The 24,370-nt window shown below is 53.8% G+C and overlaps 1 protein-coding gene across 3 annotated transcripts; it reads right to left on the reverse strand.

Annotated features, from left to right (window-relative positions):
• Positions 1-216: 216 nt before the first annotated feature.
• CDC45 (cell division cycle 45) lies at positions 217-24,258 on the reverse strand. 3 transcript variants are annotated; one of them, XM_067699904.1, is made up of 20 exons: positions 24,046-24,253; positions 23,873-23,932; positions 23,129-23,221; positions 21,890-22,027; positions 20,936-21,082; positions 17,471-17,526; positions 16,306-16,354; positions 15,209-15,270; positions 14,307-14,357; positions 13,163-13,282; positions 11,791-11,922; positions 11,523-11,621; positions 10,718-10,879; positions 5,409-5,547; positions 5,251-5,334; positions 4,642-4,760; positions 3,250-3,326; positions 1,658-1,723; positions 622-676; positions 217-345 (listed from the first exon to the last, which is right to left on the reverse strand). In XM_067699904.1, the coding sequence occupies exons 1-18, from the start codon at positions 24,094-24,096 to the stop codon at positions 1,659-1,661; spliced, it is 1,704 nt and encodes a 567-aa protein (XP_067556005.1). In that variant the 5' UTR covers positions 24,097-24,253; the 3' UTR covers positions 217-345; positions 622-676; position 1,658. The 3 variants fall into 3 exon arrangements, with proteins under 3 accessions (XP_067556005.1, XP_067556007.1, XP_067556006.1); XM_067699906.1 differs by lacking the exon at positions 10,718-10,879 and having other exon boundaries at positions 24,046-24,258; XM_067699905.1 differs by lacking the exon at positions 622-676 and having other exon boundaries at positions 24,046-24,255.
• Between the last annotated feature and the right edge of the window lie 112 nt (positions 24,259-24,370).

Genomic DNA, 24,370 nt, shown 5'->3' on the forward strand with positions numbered 1-24,370 from the left:
GGTCCTGGCTGGCATCAAAGTGGTCAGTGGAGGTGCTGAGGGGCCTGGCCTCTGCCCACTGCTGTCCAGGGAGCCTGGAAGCTGCCCCCCATGCTGATTTCCTGCTGGGCATCGGGGTGCCCAGGGCACAGGATCAAGGTCCCTCTGGACATACAAGGCTCAGAGAACAACCAAGCCCTGGCCCTGTGACCAGAGCCAAGATTGGGGCACCAAACCTAAAATAATCATTTTATTCCATTAAAAACACTGTCCCTGCATCTAAAACTATGTCCATAACTTACAATCTAAATAAAAGCCAGTTAACATAAATAAGGAGAAGGAGGTCACTTCTGAGGAAATCAAACTCTGGAAAAGAGAAAAGAAAAAATAAATTTCAAACGATTCTGATGGTTCCCCAAGTCAAACAAACTGCCCAGGCCTTCCCACTGCTGTGCTGAGCGGCTGCTTCTGAGCAGCCCCACCACTGACAGGTGGTGGGTAGCACCCGCCGTCCTGTCTGCTTGAGTACCTTAGGCCACACGGCTCCTGGCACCTCCTCCCCTTACAGACCCTGCCTGGCAGATTGTCCAGCCTTGGCACTGCCCTCAGCACGCTGCCCCTCACCCTCCCAGGCTGGCTCACCTGGTGCCGTCTTGGTGGCAGCTCGCACATGGCCCTGGGATCATCACCAAGCAGGCTGCAGGGAGGGGTCTGCCTCAGATGCCAGCCCCACTGCCCGAGACCCCCATTTGTAACCTTTGATTTAACCCTCCCCCCCCACAAAGGCCCTTGCTGAGGCCCAGCCCTTGAGACTCAAGGGGTGTCAGCCCCAGTTCAGATGAGGACAGGGGGGCAGCCTGGTGAGGCTCCCCACAGACGTCACATAAGACCCAATCTGCCCCCAGAGCCCTGTGCCCCCCGAGAGAGGGGCTGGGGGAGGTCCCTGAGGCTCCTAGGCCATTCTCAGCAGAGCCCACCAGGGCTCTCACACTCCCAGCTCACCAGGGACGGGGGACGGAGGAAGGACCCTGGGCCGGCAGGAGGGACCCCCCACACCGGAGCCTGGACAGGGCCCGTGTGACACAGCCGCGACTCCAGCCGGGGGTCAGGGAGATGCCGGGCAGGGCATCCGCTGTTGGGGGCCTGGGCTGAGAAGGGGTCACTAGACAGAGCAGGTCCCCGGCCCATTTCCCGAGGGCCCTTGAGAAAGAGGTGGTGTGTGAGGCACAGGGGACAGCGCTGGCGGGAGCGTTGCACTGCACTGTCACAGTGACAGCCGCAGGCGTCCAGGCTCACATAGGGCCCATGGTTTATAATTCCCCACTGAGTGGCTGCTACCAGCTTGGCCTTCTCAGAAGTCCAGCACATGAGAGCCCAGATAGACACCCTGCGGGCTCCAGCCCAGGGCCTGACGCTGGGGCGAGGGCAGCCCCCGTTCCCGGCCACACCTGGCGCCTTGTGATCAGAGGAGGGTAAACGCAGCTCCTTCTGAAGGGATCCCAGGAGCTTAATGAAATTAGATCCCTCAAAGTGGCCCATTGTGGTACTGCCACCAGCCTGGGGACAGGCGTCCCTGGGAACAGGCGCTGGACCCCATCTCCGGCCTCAAACCCAGGTAGAAGCTGGGCTTTGTGGCAGGGCCATGGGAAGCCACCAGCACCCCTCCCCCATGACTCACCCTAGGACAGGAGGGACACGAGTGCGTCCAGGAACTTGCTGCGGTCCTCGGCTTTCAGCTCAATCACTGAAGTAATGAAAGGAAAACATCACTGGGACGGGAGGAGCAGGGACAGAGCTGGGGGAGGCCACCAAGTACCAAGTTGACTCCCGCTGCCCGGCGCCCCAGTGGCGACAACCCCCTATCACATTCCAAAGGCGCACTTGGCTCCCTGGTGGCCTGGGGTGCTCTGGATCATGAGGCCTATTTAACCGGTCTCCCTGGCTGCCCTGTCGGTGCAGCTGCGACTGTGGTCTGTGGGCAGGACCCTCGGGGCAGCCAGGGGACAAGCGGTGACACTCTGAACACCACAGCCCTGGCAGAGAGGCCTCCCTCCCACCCGAGCGGTCAGGCAGGAGGCGGCCTTCCATCCTGTTCTGGCCAGTCTCTCAGCTTTGGTGTCTCTTCCGTAGAAGGGGACATGGTGCAAATTGACCCATCTCTGGGGGCCATCAGCCTCAGACAAGCACGGGGCCTCATCAGACAGGACAAAACCAGCCAGCCTGGCCCTGCAAGCTGTGGGTACCTCAGGCCTCGACTTCCTCCACACCCCCTGCAAGCCGCCCACCCCTGGGGGAAGCCAGCAGCTCCCGGCCCTCTAGTCTTCCCCATGTGGGAAGCCGGGGCATCCTGCAGGCTGGCCAGCACCGCCTGTCTGCCGTCTCAGGCATGAAACAGGAAGTGGGGGGCTGCTGCTGGAGGGGTCCCCCCACCACGGAGCCACAGCCTGAGTCGGCCCGGCAGGAAGATGCCAGCTCTAGACTCCAGAGGCAATGGGGTGAAGGCGGGTCTTGGACTCAGAGACTGGTCCTCGTTAAGGCATCAGTGGTGATGTGAGAGGTCCTTTCTGAGAGGTGGGCGCTATGGGCTGAAGGTGCCCACCTTGCTATGGTGACAGCCTAACCCCGGCACCTCAGAACGTGAGTGTACCTGGCAGTGGGCTTTTACAGAGGTGATCAGGTCACATGAGGTCACTAGGGTGCGACCTGATTCGGTCTGACTGGTAACCTTATAGGAAGAGATCAGGACACAGACATACAGAGGGACGACCACGTGGAGACACAGGGAGACGACGGCATCTACATGCCTAGGGGAGAGGCCTTGGGAGGAACCAGCCCTGCTGACACTTGACCTTCCAGCCCCCAGAACAGTAAGAAATGCATTTCTGTTATTTCAACCCCCCACTCTGTGGTGCTTTATTACAGCAGCTGGGGCTCACTAACACAGGGGAAAAGTGCCACACATCTGAAGACCAGAAAGTAAATATGGCCAAACATGCCATGTTCCACACTGGCATCCGGTGGCCTACAGGTGTGGCCCCCCCAAAGCCACCATGCAGCAGCGTCAGGGCACAGTGGTGGCCAGACCCCCAAGCTCCTTGGTGAAGTGATCTCAGGGGCTGGATCCTAAGGCCAGAGCCAGGTATGCCTGTCAGGGCCCAGATGGGGTGCAGGGCCTGAGGCCAGAGGACTGCTGGCAGGGCACCCCCGGCACTTCCCTGGTTCCAAGGCCAGCACTGACCTTGAAAGGGCCTCAGTGCGGCGGACTCTTACCTGAGAGATCGAAATGGTTATGCAGTGTCCGGGAGTTGGTGCCCTCCGCCGCCTTCTCAAACGCCCGGCCAAAAAAGCTGGGGACACACAGAGGCACATTGGGGGCTGTGCCTGCAGTGGACCCTCCCCGCCAGGGACACACCAGACTCCTCACTGGCCACAGCCCCGAGGCCTCAACCCACTCTCTGGACGACCACTGCCTCTCACTACTGCTCCCATGTGAGCCCTTCTCAGCCCTCAGGTGGGCGTGTCCCCTGGTGCCCCCCCAGGCACCGTGCTGGCAGCTGGGGCAGGTGAGAGGCAGAGGTTCCATGGAGCCGTGTGGGGATGGGGTCCTAGACACACACAGCAGGTGGGACCAGGGATGAGGGGCCCACAGGGCGGTGGGGGAACAGGAGCTCCTCGGAGAGCAGCCTGGATGGAGCTGCCTCGAGGGAGGTTTGGTGGGGACAGTGGGAGTGTGGGGAAGGGGCTCCAGTGCCTGTCGTGGAGAGCAGAGGGCAGAAGGCGGGCAGAGGAGGGCAAGTGCTCCCAGCCTCCACGGCCACCCTCACAGGAGACTGTGCACGGCCACCGAGCTCACCGCCAACTGGCCCAGCCATGCACAGACTGGCAGCCCGAGTGAGGACACAGGCGGCTGCGGTGCTGCCTCGGGAACCCTGGCTGGCTCCCACCCATGTAACTTTGGATCTGAGACCCTCGAGGGAGCTTTGGAAAGCAGCCCGGCAGCAGGGAAGCACTCGTCTCAGAGGCCATTGTCTCCCTACTCACGGCTCAATGGCCTTTGCAGACGCAGAAGGTGGTCAAAGCTCACAGTGGCAGAGCTGGGACCGATCCAGACCCAGGGTAAGACCCAGACCTGATCCAGATTTTCAGTGCAAACTGTTTGCTCCTCAGAGGAGGGTTCAGGCCCAGGGAGGGCTGAGGGTTTTGCCGCGGCCGCAGGGCCACGCACCTCGCCGCCCATCCTGGGTGTGTCTGACCCTGGCCGGCCCTCCTCAGGGAGCTGGATGCCCTTGCCTGGAAGCTGGACGCCCACACCACACCTGCACCCCCCACCCCATGCTGGGGTGGGAGCTCCCAAGAGGCCTCAGGCTACTCACAGGGAGGAACCCAGGTTACCTGGAGCCCAGAGACGTACCCTCACCGGTGAGCCCTGTGCACTGGTGTCTGTCCTGGGCTTTCAGCATGAGGCCCCAACTGCCCTGCCACCCTCAGGCTTGCCTACCTGCTGCACCTCCCTGCACTCTGACCCTGCTCAGTGCATGCTTGATGCTGTCCCACCCTGCAGCCCACGTGTGTAAGCCCCACCACCCTGCTTCATGGTGGAAAAGGCCATCCCTGGCCTGGCATTGAGACCGACCCCCCATAGCCCCGGGCCCCAGGACTCACTTCTTTCTGTCGGAGCTGTCGGTCTCTGGGGGGATGCCCACCATGGTTACAGTGCCCTGCTCCGCGCTCAGGGGGGCGGCCATCACCAAGGGCAGTAGCTTGCAGCGCCGGTTCTTCGTCTGCAGAGGGAAGTGCACCTCGGTCACAGTGCCCAGGAGCCCCAGTCCCTCGCTCCCCAAAATCCTCCAGGGACTCCCTCTTCCCAGAGACACTCAAGTCCCCACGCAGCTTGCCCCCAGCCTCCTGTGCCCCTGGCTGTTCCCTCCCTCACCTCCTTTAGGTCCTAACACAGTTGTCACCCCTCCATGAGGCCCTCCCCAGCACCCCCCGCCCCGCCCCACCCCGCCTGCACTGAACATGAGCCCCAGCCCTGCGTGCTCTGTGAGGCGCCCCCCCCCCGCCCCGCCACTTGTCCAAGTGACCTGGGTGGTGAGTGATGGCACGAGGGCTGGTGGGAAGTGGAGGGTTCAGGGCTCAGCGGAGGAACACAGCTCAGGAAAAGGGAGGCACCTGCCAGCCCCTGGCAGGTGAGCAGCCCCCGCACCCCAAGGCCAGTGTCTGGCACCAGCCACTGCCCCCCACCCCCGGCTGCTGTGTTCCCACCCTCACCGAGCACACGAAGGACTTCAGCAGGTGCTTGCTGAGCAGGCTCAGGGCAGCTGGCCTGGAGAACAGCATAACGTCTGGCGTGCCCTGCAGGGAGTGGGGGTAGGTGGTCAGGGGGCGGCCAGCAGGCGGGGCTAGGGACGTGTCTGTGGGGAGCTGACCTCCATGAGGGAGCAGTAGAGGAAGGGCCCCTGGGAAATGATGAGGTTGGTGCAGAGGCAGCTGGCGATGGTCTGCTGTGTGGCGCGCAGCTGCTGCTTGGCGAGCTCCAGGCCGCGATACAGCTTGTCCAGGTTCCCCCTGAAACATGGCAGGCGCACGGCTCCATCACTGGCCGCAGACCGGACACCTGGTTTCTGGGTCAGAGGGGCTGTGGAGCCAACAGTTCACTTCCCTCCCTCCCCAGCTCCCTTTCCGGTGAGAGGAAGGAATAAAAAGTGTCTAAGCCCACAGCGATGGACAGGAGAGGTGCGGGGGGGTGGGTTCCTGCTGGCATCAGAAGACCAGAGACTGGAAGCCAGCAGAGGTACCTCCTAGAAGGTGCTGCAGGGCTCTGACTGGAGAGGCTTGGGGGGCACTAGGGATCGTGCCACCAGACAGATGGATTTTTACCCTTCCCCCACACAAAGGAGGGTTCCGTTCTGAACACATTAAAATGAGCCCTCTATGGAGAAGTTAGGTCTTCGAGCAAAGCCTCTGCACCCAGGAGGTAAGGGTCCCAAAGTGTCACATGGGCTTCCCACCCACCAAGATGAAGTGATGCCTTCCGGCCAGAAGGCTTGCCAGGCTTCCACAGCCTTCCCCACCCCCCCCAACCCCTTGAATGTGGAGGACCACCAGACATTTGAGAAATGCCTGTGGCCTGAAAAACCAGCCCTAGTGGAAACATAATTTGGAGACCAAAAGAAAGCTTAAAATGAAGTCTAATTAGTATCTTCAGAGAGATTTGGGCAATACATTCGTAAACCAAGAACAGGATGCTATGAAAAATGATCAGAAACCAGGAAGTATTTGTGGAAAGTAAAATGGTTGCAACAAATAAAAAATTCACTCCAAGTCAAGAAAACCTTCCTTACCACAAATAAGACAAACACATGGAAAATATAAGGCAAAAATCAGAGACAGAGAATCATTCCAGGAAGTCTAGAAAAATTAAGAAACAGACATATGTGTGGGGGGAATAGTAAAGGCAGAGTATGAAAGCATTTCCTCAGACTAAAAGGGCTCACCCAAAACCTCAGTCTAATGCATGAAACAAGATCCACCCCACACACAACTAGACATTCTGGAACACTGAGAATCAAAAAAGATTCCGAAAGCTTCTGGTGGGGGTGAGGGTGCATTTACAGAGAAACAAAAACCAAAATGGCTCAGACTTCTCATCAACACCACTGGCTGCTGGGAGACAGGCAACAACCCTGAATTCTGCACGAGCTAAACCAGCAATCAGATGAGGGCAGAAGATGCTGTCAGATGTGCAAGAGCTCAGAATGTTTACCTCACATGTGCCCTTTCTTTAAAAGTTGCTTAAGAATTATGTTCTAGCAAAATGGGGGAGTAAAAAAAACAGATGAGGATCCCAAGATGTGCTGGGTCCACCCCAGTGGCACAGTCTGGGCCGCCAGCTGTGGCGGCGGGTGGCAGGACTAGGGAGCTGGAGCTGAGAACAGAGCCCCAGGCTCTCCTGGACAGAAGGGGCTCAGGGAATGAGAGCTGGGAAAACCAGATATGATAAAGGAGGCAATGAAGAGCTCCCAGGAAAACAAAGAGCTGAGCCAGAAAGGAATGGGATCACCGCACATTAGTGACTCTGGAATATTTTATTAGAGCAACCAAGTAACACTATTTATTGATCTTCATCTTTGAGAATCAACCTACAGCCAAAGATGAGATGACTCACATTCTGTCCTCTACCCCACTTTTGTTAACCTTGAACATGAGAAAGTATTTTCACATCCTGGGAGGTATGGGGGAGGAGAAAACGAAGGATGCCCAAACCCTTTTCTTACCAACTAGGGAGACAAGAGATGCTGGTGAAGGAACAAGACCGAAGTATGTTAAGGTTACAAAGGAGCTAAAAATAGTGGCACAACTGTACCAACAGGAGGGGAAGGCGCACAGAAATGGGATGAATGCTCTTTTGTCACAGCAGGAAGTCAGCAGACAATGGCTAAGACTGGCCCATCAATTCTGAGAGGAGGCGGAAACAGTCGGCAGTATAGTTTTTTGATTTCTCCATATTTCTAGGTAAAAACAGAGCAACTACATTACAAAACCAAAGACCTAGGACCTACATTTACAACACAAAGAATGCAGAACACCACAGACCCCAAACTATAGGCAGGTGGGAAGAGACCCTCAACTGGCCACCAGACGTGTGGGAGGGAGCAGAGAAGCAGAGACCTAAGAAAGGTGAAACTCCAGGCAACTGGGGACAGTGGCCAAAACTTAAGATTTTTGCGCCACGCAAGAGAAGGTGAGTGTGAGGGCCATGGCAAACACCAGGGGGCTGGAGCAGGCTAGCTCCCTGTACCAGCCAGAGCTCCTTTCCACTCTGGGCCCCTTGCTAAGGAGAGACGGCTACAAGTGGAACTGAAACTGGGCAAGAGAAGGACAATTCAGAAAAGGAAGGCAAAGGCACTGATCAAACACACTGGGATTGTCATGGAGGTTCTAGCCAGGCAATTAGTAAATGAAATAAAAGGCAGTTAGATTGGGAAAGAAGAAGTAAAACTATCTTCATCTGCAGGTGACATGATCCTATATATAGAAAATCCTGAAGAATCCACTAAAAAACTGTCAGAACTAATAAACAAGTTCTGCAAGTTTGCAGGACAAGATCAGTATACAAAAACTGATTGTAGTTCTATGCAGTAGCAATGAGCAAACCAAAAATGAAATTAGTAAGTTGATTTACAATAGCATCAAAAAGAATAAAATATTTAGAAATAAATCTACTAAAAAGTGTACAGTTTATTCTCTGAACTATAAAACACTGTTGAAAGAAATTAAAGAGGATCTAAGTCTATGGAAAAACATCCATGTTCATGGATTAGAAGACTTAATATTGTTAATATGGCAACACTCCCCAAATTGACCTATAGATTCAATGCAATCTGACTTCTTTGCAGATATTAATAAACTAATCCTAAAATCCACGTGAAAATTCAAGGAACACAGCATAGCCGAAACCTGCTACAAAACTACAGTGATCAAAGCAGTGTGGTACTGGCATAAGGTTAGACACATGGATCAGTGGGAGAGAAGTGAGAATCAAGAAATAAATTCCCACATGCATGGTCAACTGATTTTCAACATGGGTGCCAAATTAATTCAATGGTAGAAGAAGTCTTTTCAACAAATGGTGCTAGAACAGTCAGATGCCCATATGCAAAATAATTAAGCTGATCCCTTCCTCACAGATACAAAAATTAACCTCAAGTGAATCATACACCTAATATAAAGGCTAAAACTATAAAACTCTTACAGAAAACAGAGGTGTAAATCTTTGTGACCTTGGATTAGACAATGGTTTCTTAGCTATGACACCAACAACAAAAGAAACAAAAGAAAAAATAGATAACCCAAACATCATCAAAATTAAAAATGTGCTTCAAAGAACATCAAGAAAGTAAAAAGACAACCCACAGGATGGGAGAAAATACTAGCAAATCATGTATATGTTGAGAGACATATTTAGAATATACAAGTCAGTTCCTACAACTCAGTCATTAAAAGACAACCCAATTTGGGCTTCCCAGGTGGCGCAGTGGTTGAGAGTCCGCCTGCTGATGCAGGGGACACGGGTTCATGCCCCGGTCCAGGAAGATCCCGCATGCCGCCGAGCAGCTAGGCCCGTGAGCCATGGCCGCTGAGCCTGCGCGTCCGGAGCCTGTGTTCCGCAACGGGAGAGGCCACAACAGTGAGAGGCCTGTGTACCACAAAAAAAAAAAAAAAAAAGACAACCCAATTTAAAGAGACAAAGGACATACATTTCTCCAAACAGGATATGCAAATGACCAATAAGCACATGAAAAACTGCTCAACATCATTAACCATTAGGGAAATGCAAATCAAGGCCACAGTGAAACCACGTCATACCCCTAGGATGGCTGCGATCAAAAAGTCAGACAGTGACACGTGTTGGTGAGGATATGGAGAAATTCAAACTCTCATACACTGCAGGTGCGGATGTACAATGGTGAAATCACGTTTTGGAAAACAGTCCAGCAGTTATACAAAAGGTGACACACAGAATCACCACATGAGCAGGCAATTCCACTCGCAGGTATATACCAAAGAGAGAGGAAAACATGTCCACACAAAAACTCACACGTGTGTTCACAACATCATTTTTCATCACCGTTAAAAGGTGGAAACTACCCAAATGTCCATCAACTGATGATGGATAAATAAAATGTGGTCTATCCCTATGATAGAATATTATTTGCAATAAAAAGAAAGGAAATTCTGACACATGCTATAACACAGATAAAACTTGAGGACATTATTCTAAGCAGAAGAGGCAAGGCCATAAAGGATCACTTAATGTCTGAGTCCATGGATATGAAATGTCCAGAATAGCAAATCTATGGATACAGAAAGTAGGTTATTGGTTGCCAAGAGCTGGGGGAGATGGGAGATTTAGGAGGCGATGGCTGAGGGGAGCAGGGTTTCTTTTTGGAGCAATAAAAATGTCGTAAAATTAGATAGTGGTGATGTTTGCACAACCTTGTGAATATACTAAAAGCCACTAAACTGTACACTTACAATGGGTGCGCCACAGAGTATGTGAATAATAGCTTAGCAAATCTGTTTAAAAAAGTGTGCTTGGAAATGGACCAGGAAACCCCAGAAAGCAGGCGCCTCCACTTCTAACACTCTGAAGCTGGAAAAGCTGTGTGAACCATACCTCCCCCGAAAAAGTCAGGAAGACTAAACTCACAAAAAAATGAGCAACGATCAAATCCTCTCAGTTATCATCAGGAAAAAGAACAAGGAGGATAGTCTCCCTCTCAACAATGAAGGTTAACTAGAAAGACACGCCCCCAAAAGACCAGAACTGTAATATTCTGTTTCAAAACAAGCTGAAAGACATTAAAAAAAATAGTACATCTCAGGAAGTGAGATAAGAAAAAATTAGAAGTCAAAGAAAAATAATTGAGAAATGAAAACTAAACTAGAAGAAACACAGGAATGAATAAACAATAATGCCTGAAGGGGTATGGGAGGTGAGAAAGAAGAAAAATTTTTAAATCAAAAAGAAAGAAGAAAAGGATTCCAAAGAACATGACACATACTGAAGACGGGCACGTGTCTCGTGCGCCCCCAGCTCAGGTGGACTGTGATCTGGATTCCTGCAGACACAGTCACCCCCATGCCTGGGGGCCCTGTGACCTGCCTCCCTGGCAGTGTAGGGCTGAGGGCCGAGTGGCCGGTGGGGATGGGGGCCCACGGCCAGGCCCACTACCTGGAGAGACTGTCCAGAGCCTGGATGAAGTTATCCGTCCCAGAGCCGTCTTTCTCGGGGCTCTCCATTAGCGACATGGTGGCAAAGACCACATCACTGGCCAGGAACTTATGCTTGAAGCCAAAATGGATGCTGAAAGTCTGGATGCGCATGTCCCTCATGCTGCAACGGGAGGAAGTGACACGGCTGTCGTTCTGCACGTGGCCGAAGTGTCCTCGAGTTGGGGTGAGCTCTCACACAGGCCAGGCCAGCACTAATGCTCCCTCCCCAGCCCCCATTGATGCTTGCAGCTAGCCATTCCCGTCAGAGAATGGACGGAGTCAGGAGGCCGACACACCAGCCTTCAACCAGGGTGCTGAGCACCCGGTACAAAGCTGTCAGCCCGTCAGGGCAGGGCATGAGCTAGCTGTGTGTGTGTGTGTCAGGGGGTGGGTACGGGGATGTGGGTGTGGCCTTCTCCTGCCTGCGCCCCAGGGCGCCAGGAGCAGCCAGGCCCGTGTCCCTCCAGCAGCGTCAGAAGACCCGGTTGGGCAGAGCTCGCCTGAACCTGGCCCCAGTGGGCCCTTCCAGGGTCCAGTGATGGACAGTCCATGTTGACCTCAAAGGTCTGCACCTCGGCCCCAGGATGTAAGGATTCTACACTTTTCAGGCACCTTAAATCCTAATTTTAACCCAAAGAGAACTAAAAACTTCAGGGAAGGCTAGTCAGGTCACAATCATCTATGTGTTGTTTTCTGCATTATTTTTAGAATGTGATTAAAGCTGAAACCTTGACAAAGCTTAATCCAGAGAATCATGTGTTTACCCAAATTTATTGGCAGACTCTTCAATCATCTCCCGCAAATTCTCCTTCAAGGAGACGTCCATGGACTGAAACTTCTGCTTCACCTGTTTCAGGGGAAGACTGGGAAGGAGGAGCACCAGTCACAGGAGGCGTGATGCCACGGCTGATGTCCCGGCCTGGCCTTCAGACCAGATTCTGGGATCGAGTGAGGAATGTGGGATAGAGCAGGAGTGGGGGCTTTCCCCCAGGGGAGGGGGGCCATGGGGGGCAGGCCTCGGCGCTCACTCACCCCACATCCGCGAGGAACTCCTGCAGCCGCTTCTGCCCGTGAAGAGACCAGAGCTTGAATCTGGCCGCGGTGTAGCACGTGTTACACAGGCTGTCGTGGAGGGACCAGTGCTGATAGAGCGCCAGGCGGAGGCTGGGCCCGCGGTCAAGGAGCTGTGGCTGCATAGTGACCCAGGCCCCCGCCCTGGGACCACCACCTGTATAACCAGTCAGCCCCCCCGGGGACCTGGAGCTCTTCGACCTTAGTTTAACATGACCCAGACAGCTTGGGAGATGTGGACACACAGCCTTATCCGGGGGCCCCTGTGGCCACACAGGACTTGGGAGGCACCACTGGGCGTCGCCAGTTCAGGCTGGCCTCCCACCCGCTCCCCGCGGGCTCCATCTGCCTGGGCCTGTGCTGGGATCCCCTCAACAAAGCCTCATCCTCACTCCACTCCTTGACAGGCTCTTCCTCACTCCTGGGGCCACAAGTGTGGCTAAGAGGATGGTCCTCGCCCACGCCGAGGGTCTCTGGGCACGCGGCGGCCTCTGTCCTCTGTGATGTCCCTCCTGCTGGTTGGGCCCTGGGGCCACTGTCCTCCCTGCCCACACCCCCAGCGCACCCCGGTCCCTGGACGTCACGTGTCAGGACCCAGCTCCTGGTGGTCGCCCCCTCCCAGAGCTTGGCTGCCCCACACCCGGCACCTCTTCCTAGACTTGTCGTGGGCACCCCCACCTGACCCATCCAAGCCATGTTCACTGGTCCCCAGCTGTTCCAGGGCAGGCACAGGCCGGCCCCACTCCTACCATCGCTCTACCCGCCACCAAAGCAGCGAGACCCCTGTCACAGCTGCCACAGCCTATCCCCCCCATTCGGCAGCCCCGGGACATTCAAGTACCAGGAACCAGCTCCTCCACCTGCACCCGTCCATAGCTCCAACCCCTCCCTGGAGCTCACCTCAGGGCTTTTGCAAGGCCATGGGATTGCCCAGGCAGCCCTCCCTCTCCTGAGGGTAGCTGAGTCTCCCCTCTGACATGGCCTCACCAAGCCTGTCCTGAGCCCTGCAGCCGGCCCGTTGGCCCGGGTCGCCCCCTCGAGGCGCCACATCCTCCTCGTGAAGTGTCACTCTCTAATTGCATCTGCTTGCTGCTTCCCAGCCCGCTCGGCAGGAGTCTGCGAACCCTCTCAACTGCCTGAACCACCGTGGCCCCATGTGCACTTGCCTGTGTTCACCCAGCACCCATGCACCCTGATACACGTGATGCTCCTGAACATGGCAAAGCCATGGACGAGCCAGGCAGGGCCCACGTCCAGGACTCCTGCTGCACCCACTGGGCCCTCTGCCCAGAGCCTCTCGTCCCGGGGATGCAGGGCTGAGCCGTGAGGATACTCGTACTCGAAGGAGATGCGCATGCAGTCGACGGAGAGCGCATGTTCCTCGTCCTCATGCCGGTGGTTGTGCCGGGACACGTGCCGCTGCAGGATGCCCACGTCGGTCACGTACTTCATCCTGGAAGACAGCACGCAGCCTGGGGCCCCCTCCGCCCCTCCTGTCCAGGGCCCAGGACCCCTGCTGCCTCTGCAGGCAATCGAGGGCCAGGCTCTAGCCTCATCTGCCACCCCTGTGCAATCTCTCCTGGGCAGCAGCTGCCCCGCGTCATTTATTTGAGGCCCCCTAGGGTGGGCACAGAGGGTGCCATGGCCCACCTGCCAGCCACGGTCAGTGGACAGACCCCATAGTGACAAGACGCCCAGCACAGGAAGTGTTGGCGAGGAGAGCAGGAGAAGGCAGACCCCGTCCAGGTCCACTTGAGGGGCCACCCAGGCCAGCATGGTGCCCAGCGTTGTGCACCTGACACCATCGGCAACACAGGAGGGGAGCAGGCTAGGCCCAGGCCGTGAGACTCGGGACCCTCCAGTGGGCAGGGTGGGAGGGGCAGCTACCGGGGCACAGGGGCCTCTGCAACCAGTGCAGGCGGAGGCTGTGCCAGGAGGCAGGCACGGGGCCCTTGGATGGGGTTACAGTTCCCACCTGATGGCACCAGAGCAGCAGGAATGAGAGGGGCACCGGCTCCCCCGCCCCTCCCAGGTGTCTACATCCTGGAGTCGGACAGACAGGAACAGCAAAGCCCACCCACCAAGGGCAAAAAGGGTTCGGGTCCACACCAGCCCTCCTTGCAGGCCTGTCCAGCCTTCCCCCAACTTTTGAGATCACGCCTGCCTGCCCTGGCAGGCCTCGGGGCCCTGGCCCCTCCTCCCAGCCCTGTGTCCACTGGGCACAGGGGTCAACAGACAACATGAGAGCCGGGAGACCGGGCCCCTCCGCTCATCTCAGGCTCCACCTGCTGGGCCCCCGAGGTGGATGAAGCATCCACACAAGGCCACACATGACTGCACCAGAGGTCCAGTCCTGACAAGGACCCAGGCCCAAGGCAGCCCCTCCTCAAAGGGCGCCGCAGGGACGCTGCCCCCAGCCCACCACTGCAAACCCGGCTGCGGTCGACCTCAGACAGCCCGGGGGAGCGCATCCTTACTGGGTGATCTTGTCTTGCACCCACTGGTCTGTTAGTCCAACAATGGCCCACCTGGAAGGAGAGGAATGGAGCCGTGAATGGGTGGGCGGCACTCACAGGCATGTCCTGCCAGCGTGGCCTGACCCAGACACTCCGCTGGACCAGCGGTCCCGCCCTGCGGGTGAAGAGGTTCCAAGGCTCCCATTGCGGTGTCACTGCTGTGGGGCTCTTGGTTCCCAGCAGGGATCCCCTATGACAAGAGCGGCAGGCCCCACATCGCCTGTGTCCCGGCTCGCCTGGCCGCACGCCACCCTTGCCAGCTCAGGGTGACAGGGCACCTCTGGGCCTTGATGTGGCCAGTGCCTGGCCCTGCCCCGGCCGTCCTGAGGCTCTGACTCAGCACAGACCGTCACCTTGCAGAGGAGAAAACCAGGACCTAGAGCAGAATGCTGAGGGTGAAGCAGGCCAGACCCACACACTCCTCGCTAGACTCTGAGCCTTTAGTCCCCAAATCAACCCGCGTTCAGGAGCGCAGTGGGCCACGCACCCCCGCTGGAAGCCCCAGCAGCAGGCTCAGAGGCAGGCCAGCGGCTACTCCTGTCCCAGAACTACCCCCCGCCAGGGTTGCAAAGATGCTTGGCGACAGCAGCCTTGTTCAAACCTCACGCTCAAACTGATTTGGGTAGCAAGGCTGGGCGGGTCAGCTGGGAAGGGTGGAGAGGCCCAGGCCCCTCCCTCAGACCCTCGGCACCCCATGACACTCCCCAGTCCCCCCAGGAGTCTGTGTGCAGCCGGGGGCCCCAGTCAGGAAGACGACCAGGGCCTGCACATGTGCAGAAAGGGGTTGCACCCGGCACTCCCCTGGCAGTGGGGACCCGCCCTGGCTGTGAGGATGCAGCTGCTCATAGGAGGGCCTCACGCACCACAGCATGTCGCTCAGGTCCTTGGACATCATCCACGCCAGGTCAAACATCACCATGGCCGACTGCAAGAGAGACAGGCTTAAGGTCGGGCAGCCATGCTCACGGCAAGGTCAGGATCGTGCTGCCCGGGGCCCTGGGACCATGCGAGCAGGGTCTTTCCCACAGGGCTGTCTGTGGATGAAGTATCCAGCTCCCATGAGCAGACGGGCTGGGTCCTGGCAGGAGATGGGAGGATCAGGGTCTGACCAGAAGACTCTAAATCCCGTTTGCCCTGAGACGTTGGGCTTCCTTCAACAGCGCCAAGGAGACTGGTTTCCGCGGGAATTTCCAGCATCTGAGGAGCCGGGCATCCGTTCCTGCCCACACCACCCACCCCTCCTGCGGCTTAGGATCCTCCACTTGCCAGGGCAGAGAGACGATCCCACAAAGGGCAATGGGGCCTTGACCAGAAAAGGGGCTCTGGAGATCTGTGCTCAGGGTCCAAGGCCCCAGAGCCAAATTCTAATGCTAAACACAGGATGCTTTACTGGAAACTTATTTTCTAGGGGTCCTCAAGGCCCTGAGCTCTGCTCAGTGATGCCAGAGTCGACACACTGGGTTTTCTGTACGAAACTCTTCCTGGAACACATATGCTGGTGGGCCTGTGTAAGTCCAGAGTTCTACCTTCTTGCACAGAGACTAACAGACCTGTTCTGCACTTTTTTTTTTTGGCCACGCAGCATGCAGGATGTTAGTTCAAACCCAGACCCCTGGCAGTAAGAGCGCCAAGTCCTAACCACTGGACCGCCAGGGAACTCCCTTGTTCTGTACTTTTGATCATGAACAGAAATAATAGCTGCTGTTCCTTGAGTACCTCTAGGTAAAAGGAACTGTCCCAACAACTGCCTCTGGAGTGAGGGCTGCTCTCTTCCTTTTACTGAGGAGGAGAGGCTCAGAGAAGCTGCATCCCCTGCCCAAGATCACAAAGAGGAAGCTGTGGGGCTGGAATTCATACCAGGCCTTCGTGGCTCTAAAACCTGTGCTCATTCCTCCTCCTGTTTTAGGACAGTGACCCCTAGAGTCCAAACGTGACCAGGATCCCACCTATCTGTACTTACCGATGTCCCATGATATTCGTACTGCTCGTAGTCAAAGAGTATGTCTCTTCTGTAATGACACAAAACGCGGGTCTTCAACAGGAAGCAGAACAGGAAGACAAATATTGGGAAAAATGCTAAAACTGGACGGTACCCAAGAAACGCAACTGAAATAGTTTGTTTTCACTTATTGACTCTTCAAGGAGTGTAGACGTACAATGGCTGGGAAGGGAGTAAACGGGCTCAAACCTCGTGTGGCTGCAGAATATGTGAAATGGCACAGCCCCAGAATCCCCCGCAAGAAATGATCCCCAGAAGGGAATTCACGGAACAAGCAAGACAAGACGGGCTCTGCGTGCAGCCTATGTGTCACAGGAGGATGCTGGACCCAGCCTCCAGTTCACAAAGAAGGGGAACCGGCCAGTTGAGCACTGGGCAGTTGATAAAGGCTTTTGGAACCATCAGAACTATGATCCTATTAAGAGGAAAAATGCAAAATTAGGTGTGATTATGTAAAATGTGCACAAGTACAGATAACCCAGGAAAATCAACCCAAAGCCAGAATCTCTTCCTATTAGTGAAAGTGGGTTATATTCAGTTTTCTTTCCTTACACTTCCTGAAATGGTTTTACACTGTCCTTCCACGGGGGTTGGCTGGGGGCACAGCAGGACGGGGGCTGGGTACTCAGACCCTGCTAGACCTCCAAGGACTGTGTTTAGCAAGGAATTCCCAGCTCTAGAGCACTGCTCCACGGTTTGCCTCAAGCTAGAATAACCTCTCCAATGTTTTCATTTTAAAGCACTTCTGTTTTTTAATTTGCAACAGGAAGAGAAGGTGTGTGTAACTTAGTTTCCTTTTCATACCTTTTTCCTATGAAAAGTTTTACACAATTGCCATCTCTTGAATTTGTAAATAAAAGTATCTACATTTAGAAAACTATGAAAACAAAGGACCAGGGCCCTCACCCCTAATGGATGGCATGTGCTTGGGAGACCTTCAGGCCAGGCCCGGCCTTCGTGGGACCAGAGGGCGAGACAGAGGGGCCCTGAGCTCCTCCCCAGTGCAGGGCCACCCGCTCAATCCTGCAGACACTGGCGCAGAGGCTCTAAACCGAACATGTGATCCTCAAATAGAAAAGAAAGGGGCATCGCTGACCCGCTATCCCGCTGCTGGACGCAGCCTCACCTCCGAGCCTCCCATTCTCTTCGCTTCCTCCTCTTCAAGGTTTGCTCTGCGATCTCCTGATCCACGACAAAGAGAACAAACGGTTGTGCAAAGGAGCCAGGAACTCACCCCACAGCCAGAGAAGGTTCTGATCTGGCAGAAGGCACAGGGCACGAAGCCTGCTCCTGGGGAGGGAGGCGCTGAGGGGGCAGCTGGGCCCTCTGGCCCATCAGCACTGCGGGTGCGTGGATGTGGTCGGCCGCCGCCCCCCCCCCCCCACCACCACCCTGCCAGAACCTGCTCAGGCCACACCCCGAGCCCTTCATCCCAGCACGGAGCAATCCACCAAGAGCCCGCCACTGCCTCCTGCTGGCTTTCCCACCAGATTAAAAAGAGCTCACACTTCTACATCCAGGCCCCACCGTTTCCAGCGACTATTCTGATCTCACAGGCACAACCTCATTCAGTTCCCACAACAAAGGCAAGGGGGTGGGGGGACGGCAGTTTTAAAAACTCGCTTCTGGAAAGATGATGTACGTGTATTTTTCTCTATACATTCATTAAATATACTTAAAAACACCAACATCACATATTATTAAAAAAAAAAGATTCTGAAAGGTGAAGAGGAAGGCTGACCAGCCAGGGATCCTGGGACCTGAGGGAGGTCACAGCATGAGTTCCCTGGATTTTCTTTTTTGTTCATATATCCCAGACTTGGAGCTGAAGAAGCCGGCCACTTGGAAACACCAACAGGTACGAAGAAAAAACTCCCCAACAAAAGCCAAAGAACCATGAAGGAACAGCCTTGGAAGACAGGAAACTTTTAGAGGATAAGTGCTTGACTCCAGGACCACCCCCTCCAGCCCAGCGCAGGCCGCATGGAGCCCAGCCTCCCCCGATGAACACCTCCCATCTGTAACACCTCCTCCTTCTACCTGTGCACTCCCTACACCCTCGCCAGGGTAGAGTCAGAGGCCAGGCAGGGAGCCTGGAGCTTCCTTACCTAGTGGTAACGCGAGAAGCTGGGTCAGTTGTAGATTGTTGGTTGGAATGTAAAATGGTACAGCCGCTCTGGGAAAGGTTGGCAGCTTCTTAAAAAACTGAACACATAACTACCACACAACCCAGCAAATGCACGCTTGGTCATTCATCCCAGGGAAACGAAGACTCGTGTTCATACATACAAATCTGCACACAAATATTTATAACAGCTCTATTCACAATAGCCAGAAACTGGAGACAGCCCAGATGTCTGTCAGTGAGTAACTGGCTAAACTGAGGCCGGTCCACACCATGGAACATACTCAGTAACTAAAGGGAACCAACCTGATACACCCCAAGGCCTGGCTGAACCTCCAGGGAATTATGCTAAGTGAAAAAGCCAATCCCCAAAGGTTATTTACTGTATGATTCCATTTATATAATTCTTGAAAGGACAAAATTATAGAAATGAAGAAGAGTATAGTTGTGGCCAGGAGCTAAGGAGGGGGTGGGGGCAGGAGGGAAGTGGTGTGGCTATAAAAGGGCCACAGGAGGGGTCCTTGTGGTGACGGAAATGTCCTGCGTCTTGACTATTTCAGTGGTTGTGATGTTGTGCCATAGTGTTGCAATATGTCACCACTGGGGGAAACTGGGCAATGTATGTAAGTGATTTCAACTCATTTCTTACATCTGCATGTGAATCTACAATGATCTCAAAGTTCAAAGTTTAATTTAAAAAGGCAAGTCATGGTCCTGATGAGGGAATTTCTGGGGGATGATAGAACTGTTCTCTATTATGATGTGGTGGGGGTCACATGGCTTTATACATTTGTCAAATCTCATTGAACTGTACACGCGGTGAATTTTATTGAGTAGAAGTTATACCTTAGTAAAGTTGACTAACAAAACCCCCAGGGCCCAAGAATTCTTTGACCCTCCCCACGATGCACAGTGGAGTCCTGTCCCCTCCCCTCGTGGCTGTGGAACTCCAGGGCTGATCAGGAGGGCTCAGACAGCTCAGTATCAAAAAAAACCCAAACAATCCAATCAAAAACTGGGCAGAAGACCTAAATAGACATTTCTCCAAAGAAAACATACAGATGGCCAACAGGCACACGAAAAGATGCTCAACAGCACTAATCATCAGGGAACTGCAATTCAAAACCACAATGATATCACCCCACGGCTGTCAGAATGGTTAGTATCAAAAAGACCACAAATAACACATGTTGTTAGGATGTGGAGAAAAGGTAACCCTCCAACACTGTCGTTGGGAACTAAATTGGTGCAGCCACTATGGAGAACAGTATGGAGGTTCCTCAAAAACTAAAAATAGAGCTACCATATGACCCAGCAACTCCACTCCTGGGCATATATCTGAAAAAAACAGAAACACTAATTCAAAAAGATACATGTACCCCAATGTTCATTGCAGCACTGTTTACAATACCCAAGACATGGAAGCAACTTCAGTGTCTGTCGACAGATGAATGAATAAAGAAGATGTGGTGTGTATATACAATAGAATACCACTCAGCCATAAAAAAAGAAAAAAAAATGGAATTCTGCCACTGTGACAACATAGATAGACCTTGAAGTATTATGCTAAGTGAACTGAGATGGAGAAAGATAAAAAATAAAATAAAATACCATATTATTTCACTCACACATGGAATCTAACAAAACAAAATAAATGAACAAACAAAAATAAACTCATAGATACAGAGATTTGTTACAAAGGGGAGGGGGCTTGGTGGGTGGAGGACATGGGTGAAGGGGATCAGGATCCAGCATATGGTGGTAGATGATAACTAGGCTCATGGTGGTGAGCACTTTGCAGTGTACACAGATGTTGGATTATAATGCTGTACACCTGGAACCTATATAATAAAAAGAAAGAGCTCTAAAAAATCAAAGATTAGAAAATAAAGACTAAAAGTTGGCTGGAAAATAGAACAGATAAAGAGCCAGGCAAGAGGAAAGAAATCTCAGAGTGGGTCTGAGAGGTCCCAATCAGACGATCCAAGACTCTAGAAATAGCAGGCAGGTGAGGAAGCAGGACACCCCCCCCAGATGGACAGTGTCCAGAACATCCCAAACATGGCCCTGAAGGGCTCCTCCCAAGGCTCTGGTCAGGCCAAGGATGAAGGGAGGACCCCAAACATTCCAGAGGCAAATCTCAGCCTGCACACCAAGGACCAGGGGCCAGAGGGCATTAGCTTCCTTACAACACCGAGCACTAGAATAATCTCATCCCTTGTGTGGGGGGAGCAGCGCCTCCCACCTGTAATTCCACATCTCGCAGAAGCCACCAGTGCTGGATGCTACAGCTCAGAGAAGTCCAGAAACCTGCCTGAGGCCACACAGCCAGGGGATGGCAGAGCACAGAGTTGGCACCCACACCTGCTGCCTCCCATCTCTGCCTGGGCCCACAGGCTCCGGGCTGACCCCTGACCTCGGGGAGTGGTCATTTCCTCAAGACCGTGTTGAGAGGCCCAAACCCACCTCCTCCACCCGTGCGCGCTTCTCGGAAGGCTCTGACCCCTCGTCACTTTCATTTCCCGAATGTTCTTTATCCTCCTCTTCATCCCTAAAAATGTCGTCATAGGCGGGAACTTCAAGGTCATCATCTTGTTTAATGAGCAGTTTGATCTAAGATTAAAACAAAAAGCAATCAATCTCCTCTGTCATTCATGGAAAACTATCCATCACGTTTTCTCTCGCAGTCTTATTTCTCGATTGGCCACAGGGAGCCGCTGGAATCTGCATGCTATTCAGTGCACAGAAACTACGGGAATTTGAAAACTACCTACAGTCATTAAGTTTGGAAAAAAACTTCCTCTTAGGCCACATACTCAGCCAACAAAACGAATGCCTTGTACCTCAGCCTTTGACAGAGGACACGGAGATCGGTGACCTTGAAGCGAGCAAAGCTCCTGTCTCTAAAAGAGGCCCTTCACGTGAGAGTTTCAGGGCTGATGCTTTGTTACTGTGGATACATGCCCACTGCTGACGGGTCAAAGAGCACGCGTGACAGAGCCATGGCAGGCTCACAGCAGCCTCACACCACTGTCCTGCTGGTCCCCACACCACCCTGGATGGGCAGAGTGCATCCTAGCCCCATTTATAGGGGAGGTACCTCTGAGGTCCCCCAATATTCAATAAGGCTGGGCTGGCCTGAGCTTGGAGTGCAGACTCAGGGCAGGTTCTGGTCCCTACACCTTCCAGGACAAGCGAATTCCATACACACCCTCTGAGCACCTCCAAGGTTAGGTGCCATGTTTCTCATCAAAGATGGACAAGACCAGGTTCTGTCCTCAGGCTGCTCCAGCTCTTATAGGGGAGGTGGACACGGGCCTTGTCAAGAACACCAGGCATCACATTGTCCGCAGCATAAAAGGGAACAGACAGACGGACAGGAGAACTCAGGGGAGACATGGGCCCCGAAGGCCGGCTTACCTGGGCATCATTGTACACGTTCACGACATTGACTGGCCTGTGAGTGTCACACACGAAAAATACGGTGTCTTCATCGGGTTGAAGGATATCCAACAGGTCCACGTTAGCACCACAGTTTATGAGGATAAAATAGTGGAACTGAGAAAAGGACGGGGACCCTGTGAGTAAGCGCGTGGGGGAGGCCGTTTGTCTTCAGCACTAGGCCCGAGTCCTGCTGAGACACGCAGCCCCTGACGCATGGCGAGGCGCTGACAGCGAGGGGCTCCAAACACGGCCACAGCTGGCCTGTGCAAGTGCTTTAACAACTCCATATACCATTTCATTTCCACCGCGACATTGTGAGGTGGGTTCCATGCCTGTCCTGGCTTCAACGAGGAGCAGGCAGAGGATAAGTGTGCCCGAGTCTCAGGCTTGGGGTCAAGAAGGTGATGTGGATGGACCAAGAGTTCAAATGCATAACCGGGTCTCTTCTTATCTGTCACTGTACTGTGACAAATTGCCTTTCTGTGCTAGTAGCATGGCACAGGATTAAATTTCTATCAAGTCCTAGGTAGGCCACACTTAACAAGCACCTAAATATTAAGTTAACCCTTTAATTACATCCTATCACTATAGAAAACCCTTTCCTTATAAATATTGAACTGGCAGAGGTCCCTCTCATGATGACAGGAGCACCGGGTGAGGACTTATCTCTGCCAGACAGTCCTAGATGTGGCCAGAAACTCTAGGGACCCTCTTCCAGACTCCAGTCTCTCCCTGTGGGGCTGTGGGGTCTCAGATGTCCCATCTCTCATTATAGCTCCATGCAGAGGTGGGAGGAGGCCTGGCCTCTACTGCTTAAATTTCAAAAGGAGACGGTATGTTCCTGAATTTCAAGCTGGAAACCTGGATATGTTTTCTTGGAGAGATAAATATGAAACAGTAGTCTAATCTAAAGTAATTTTTACAAGGCCATATAAAAAACAACCTGCCAAATTCCAAGCACCTTACGATGAAATGTATCTGCAACACAAGTTCAAAGTTAGAGGCTGTCCATATTCACTATCTCTATTTTGTTGTCAATTTTGTCTCCACAATTTGAGGGTAAGTCACCTGGACATATAGCTCACTTTTCTCTTCCGAAGAAAGTCGGTAGTTAGAAATACATGCAAGCTATTGTATACATAGAAAGAATGCTCAGTGTTAAGAAGTTGTAATTGAGTAAAAAAAGCCAAATATTCTCAAATGCATCTCTCATACCTGTTCTTTATGCTCAAGAAATGCAGTTTCAAGTTCTTGCCACCCAGAAACTGGAACCAGCGTATACTGCACGTGGTCACACTGGAACAGGGCCTGGAGAGAGATTTTTTTTCAAAACCTATTGCAGCTAGGATGTCTGCAATCTACCTTGAAATGCACTTAAAAAAAAAAAAAGATGAGAGACAAACAACACGTGATAACCTAAGGTTAGTGAAATATTTATGTCAGCAAGTAGGTGATGGGGACATGAATGTCCACTGAATCATCTGGTCAACTTTGCTGAAAATCACCAAAGGAAAACTGAAAAGCTGATGGTTTTTCTATGTTTTCTGAGAAGTAGTTCCTGACCCAAGGGCCTCTGACCAAAGCTCATGTAAACCTTGCACCATATTCAAAACCGAACCAACGATCTTCCCTAACAGGCTAAAGAATCGAGTATCTCCAGAATCGCTTATGACACCACTGTGCCCTCGGCTGTCAGATTCCTCCGCTTCAAACCCCACACGTGAGAAGCCGCCACAGGTCTACGGATCTCTCGAATGCAACCATTCTGTGTCCAGGTTGCTACAGAGATACTAACTAGTATCCCTGCCTTTTACCTAGTTCCCCTCTAACCTACCCAACGCCGTCCCGCCAGGGAAGCAGCCTTCTGAGTCCCCGCCCCAGGACGAGCTCTCGCCCGGGATGGGGTCCTCGCCCCGCTCCTCCCCCGCGCCCCCCGCCCGCCCAGCCCGCGGGCCTCACCTGAAGGATCTTGCAAGCGCACAGAGCGTCCACGTCCGAGGCCACGAAAAGAAGGACCCTCTGTCGGGGGAGAGAGGGCTGAGCGCGGCGCCCCGAACCCCGGCCTCTCCCTCCCCCACGGCCGCGGGCCCTCGTCCCTTCCCCCAAGCCTCGGGGCCCAAAGAAGGCTTCACCTGGCTCTGGAGCACCTCGTAGAACTCCTTGCGGAAATCTGACACGAACATGGCTACCGCGGCTAGACACCACCCTAGCTCGCGCAGAAACCCCGCGAGCCCGGCGACGGTCAAGACTCCCGCCAAATCAGCGCTCTTCCGATTGGCCCGGGGGCCAACCAACAGGGACTCCGTTCCCAGCCTTTCCTCCTTTCTGATCGGTCCACGCTGGGGGCGGGCACTAGCGCTCCGCCATTTACGGCTGGAATAGTCCAGCCCGCCCTCAAAGAAGCGTCATCCACGGGCCGGACGCACTCGCGGTTGCGCAATTCAACTCTGACTCCGT

This window comes from Pseudorca crassidens, chromosome 12, assembly GCF_039906515.1.
Source record: "Pseudorca crassidens isolate mPseCra1 chromosome 12, mPseCra1.hap1, whole genome shotgun sequence".
Taxonomy (NCBI): Eukaryota; Metazoa; Chordata; class Mammalia; order Artiodactyla; family Delphinidae; genus Pseudorca; species Pseudorca crassidens.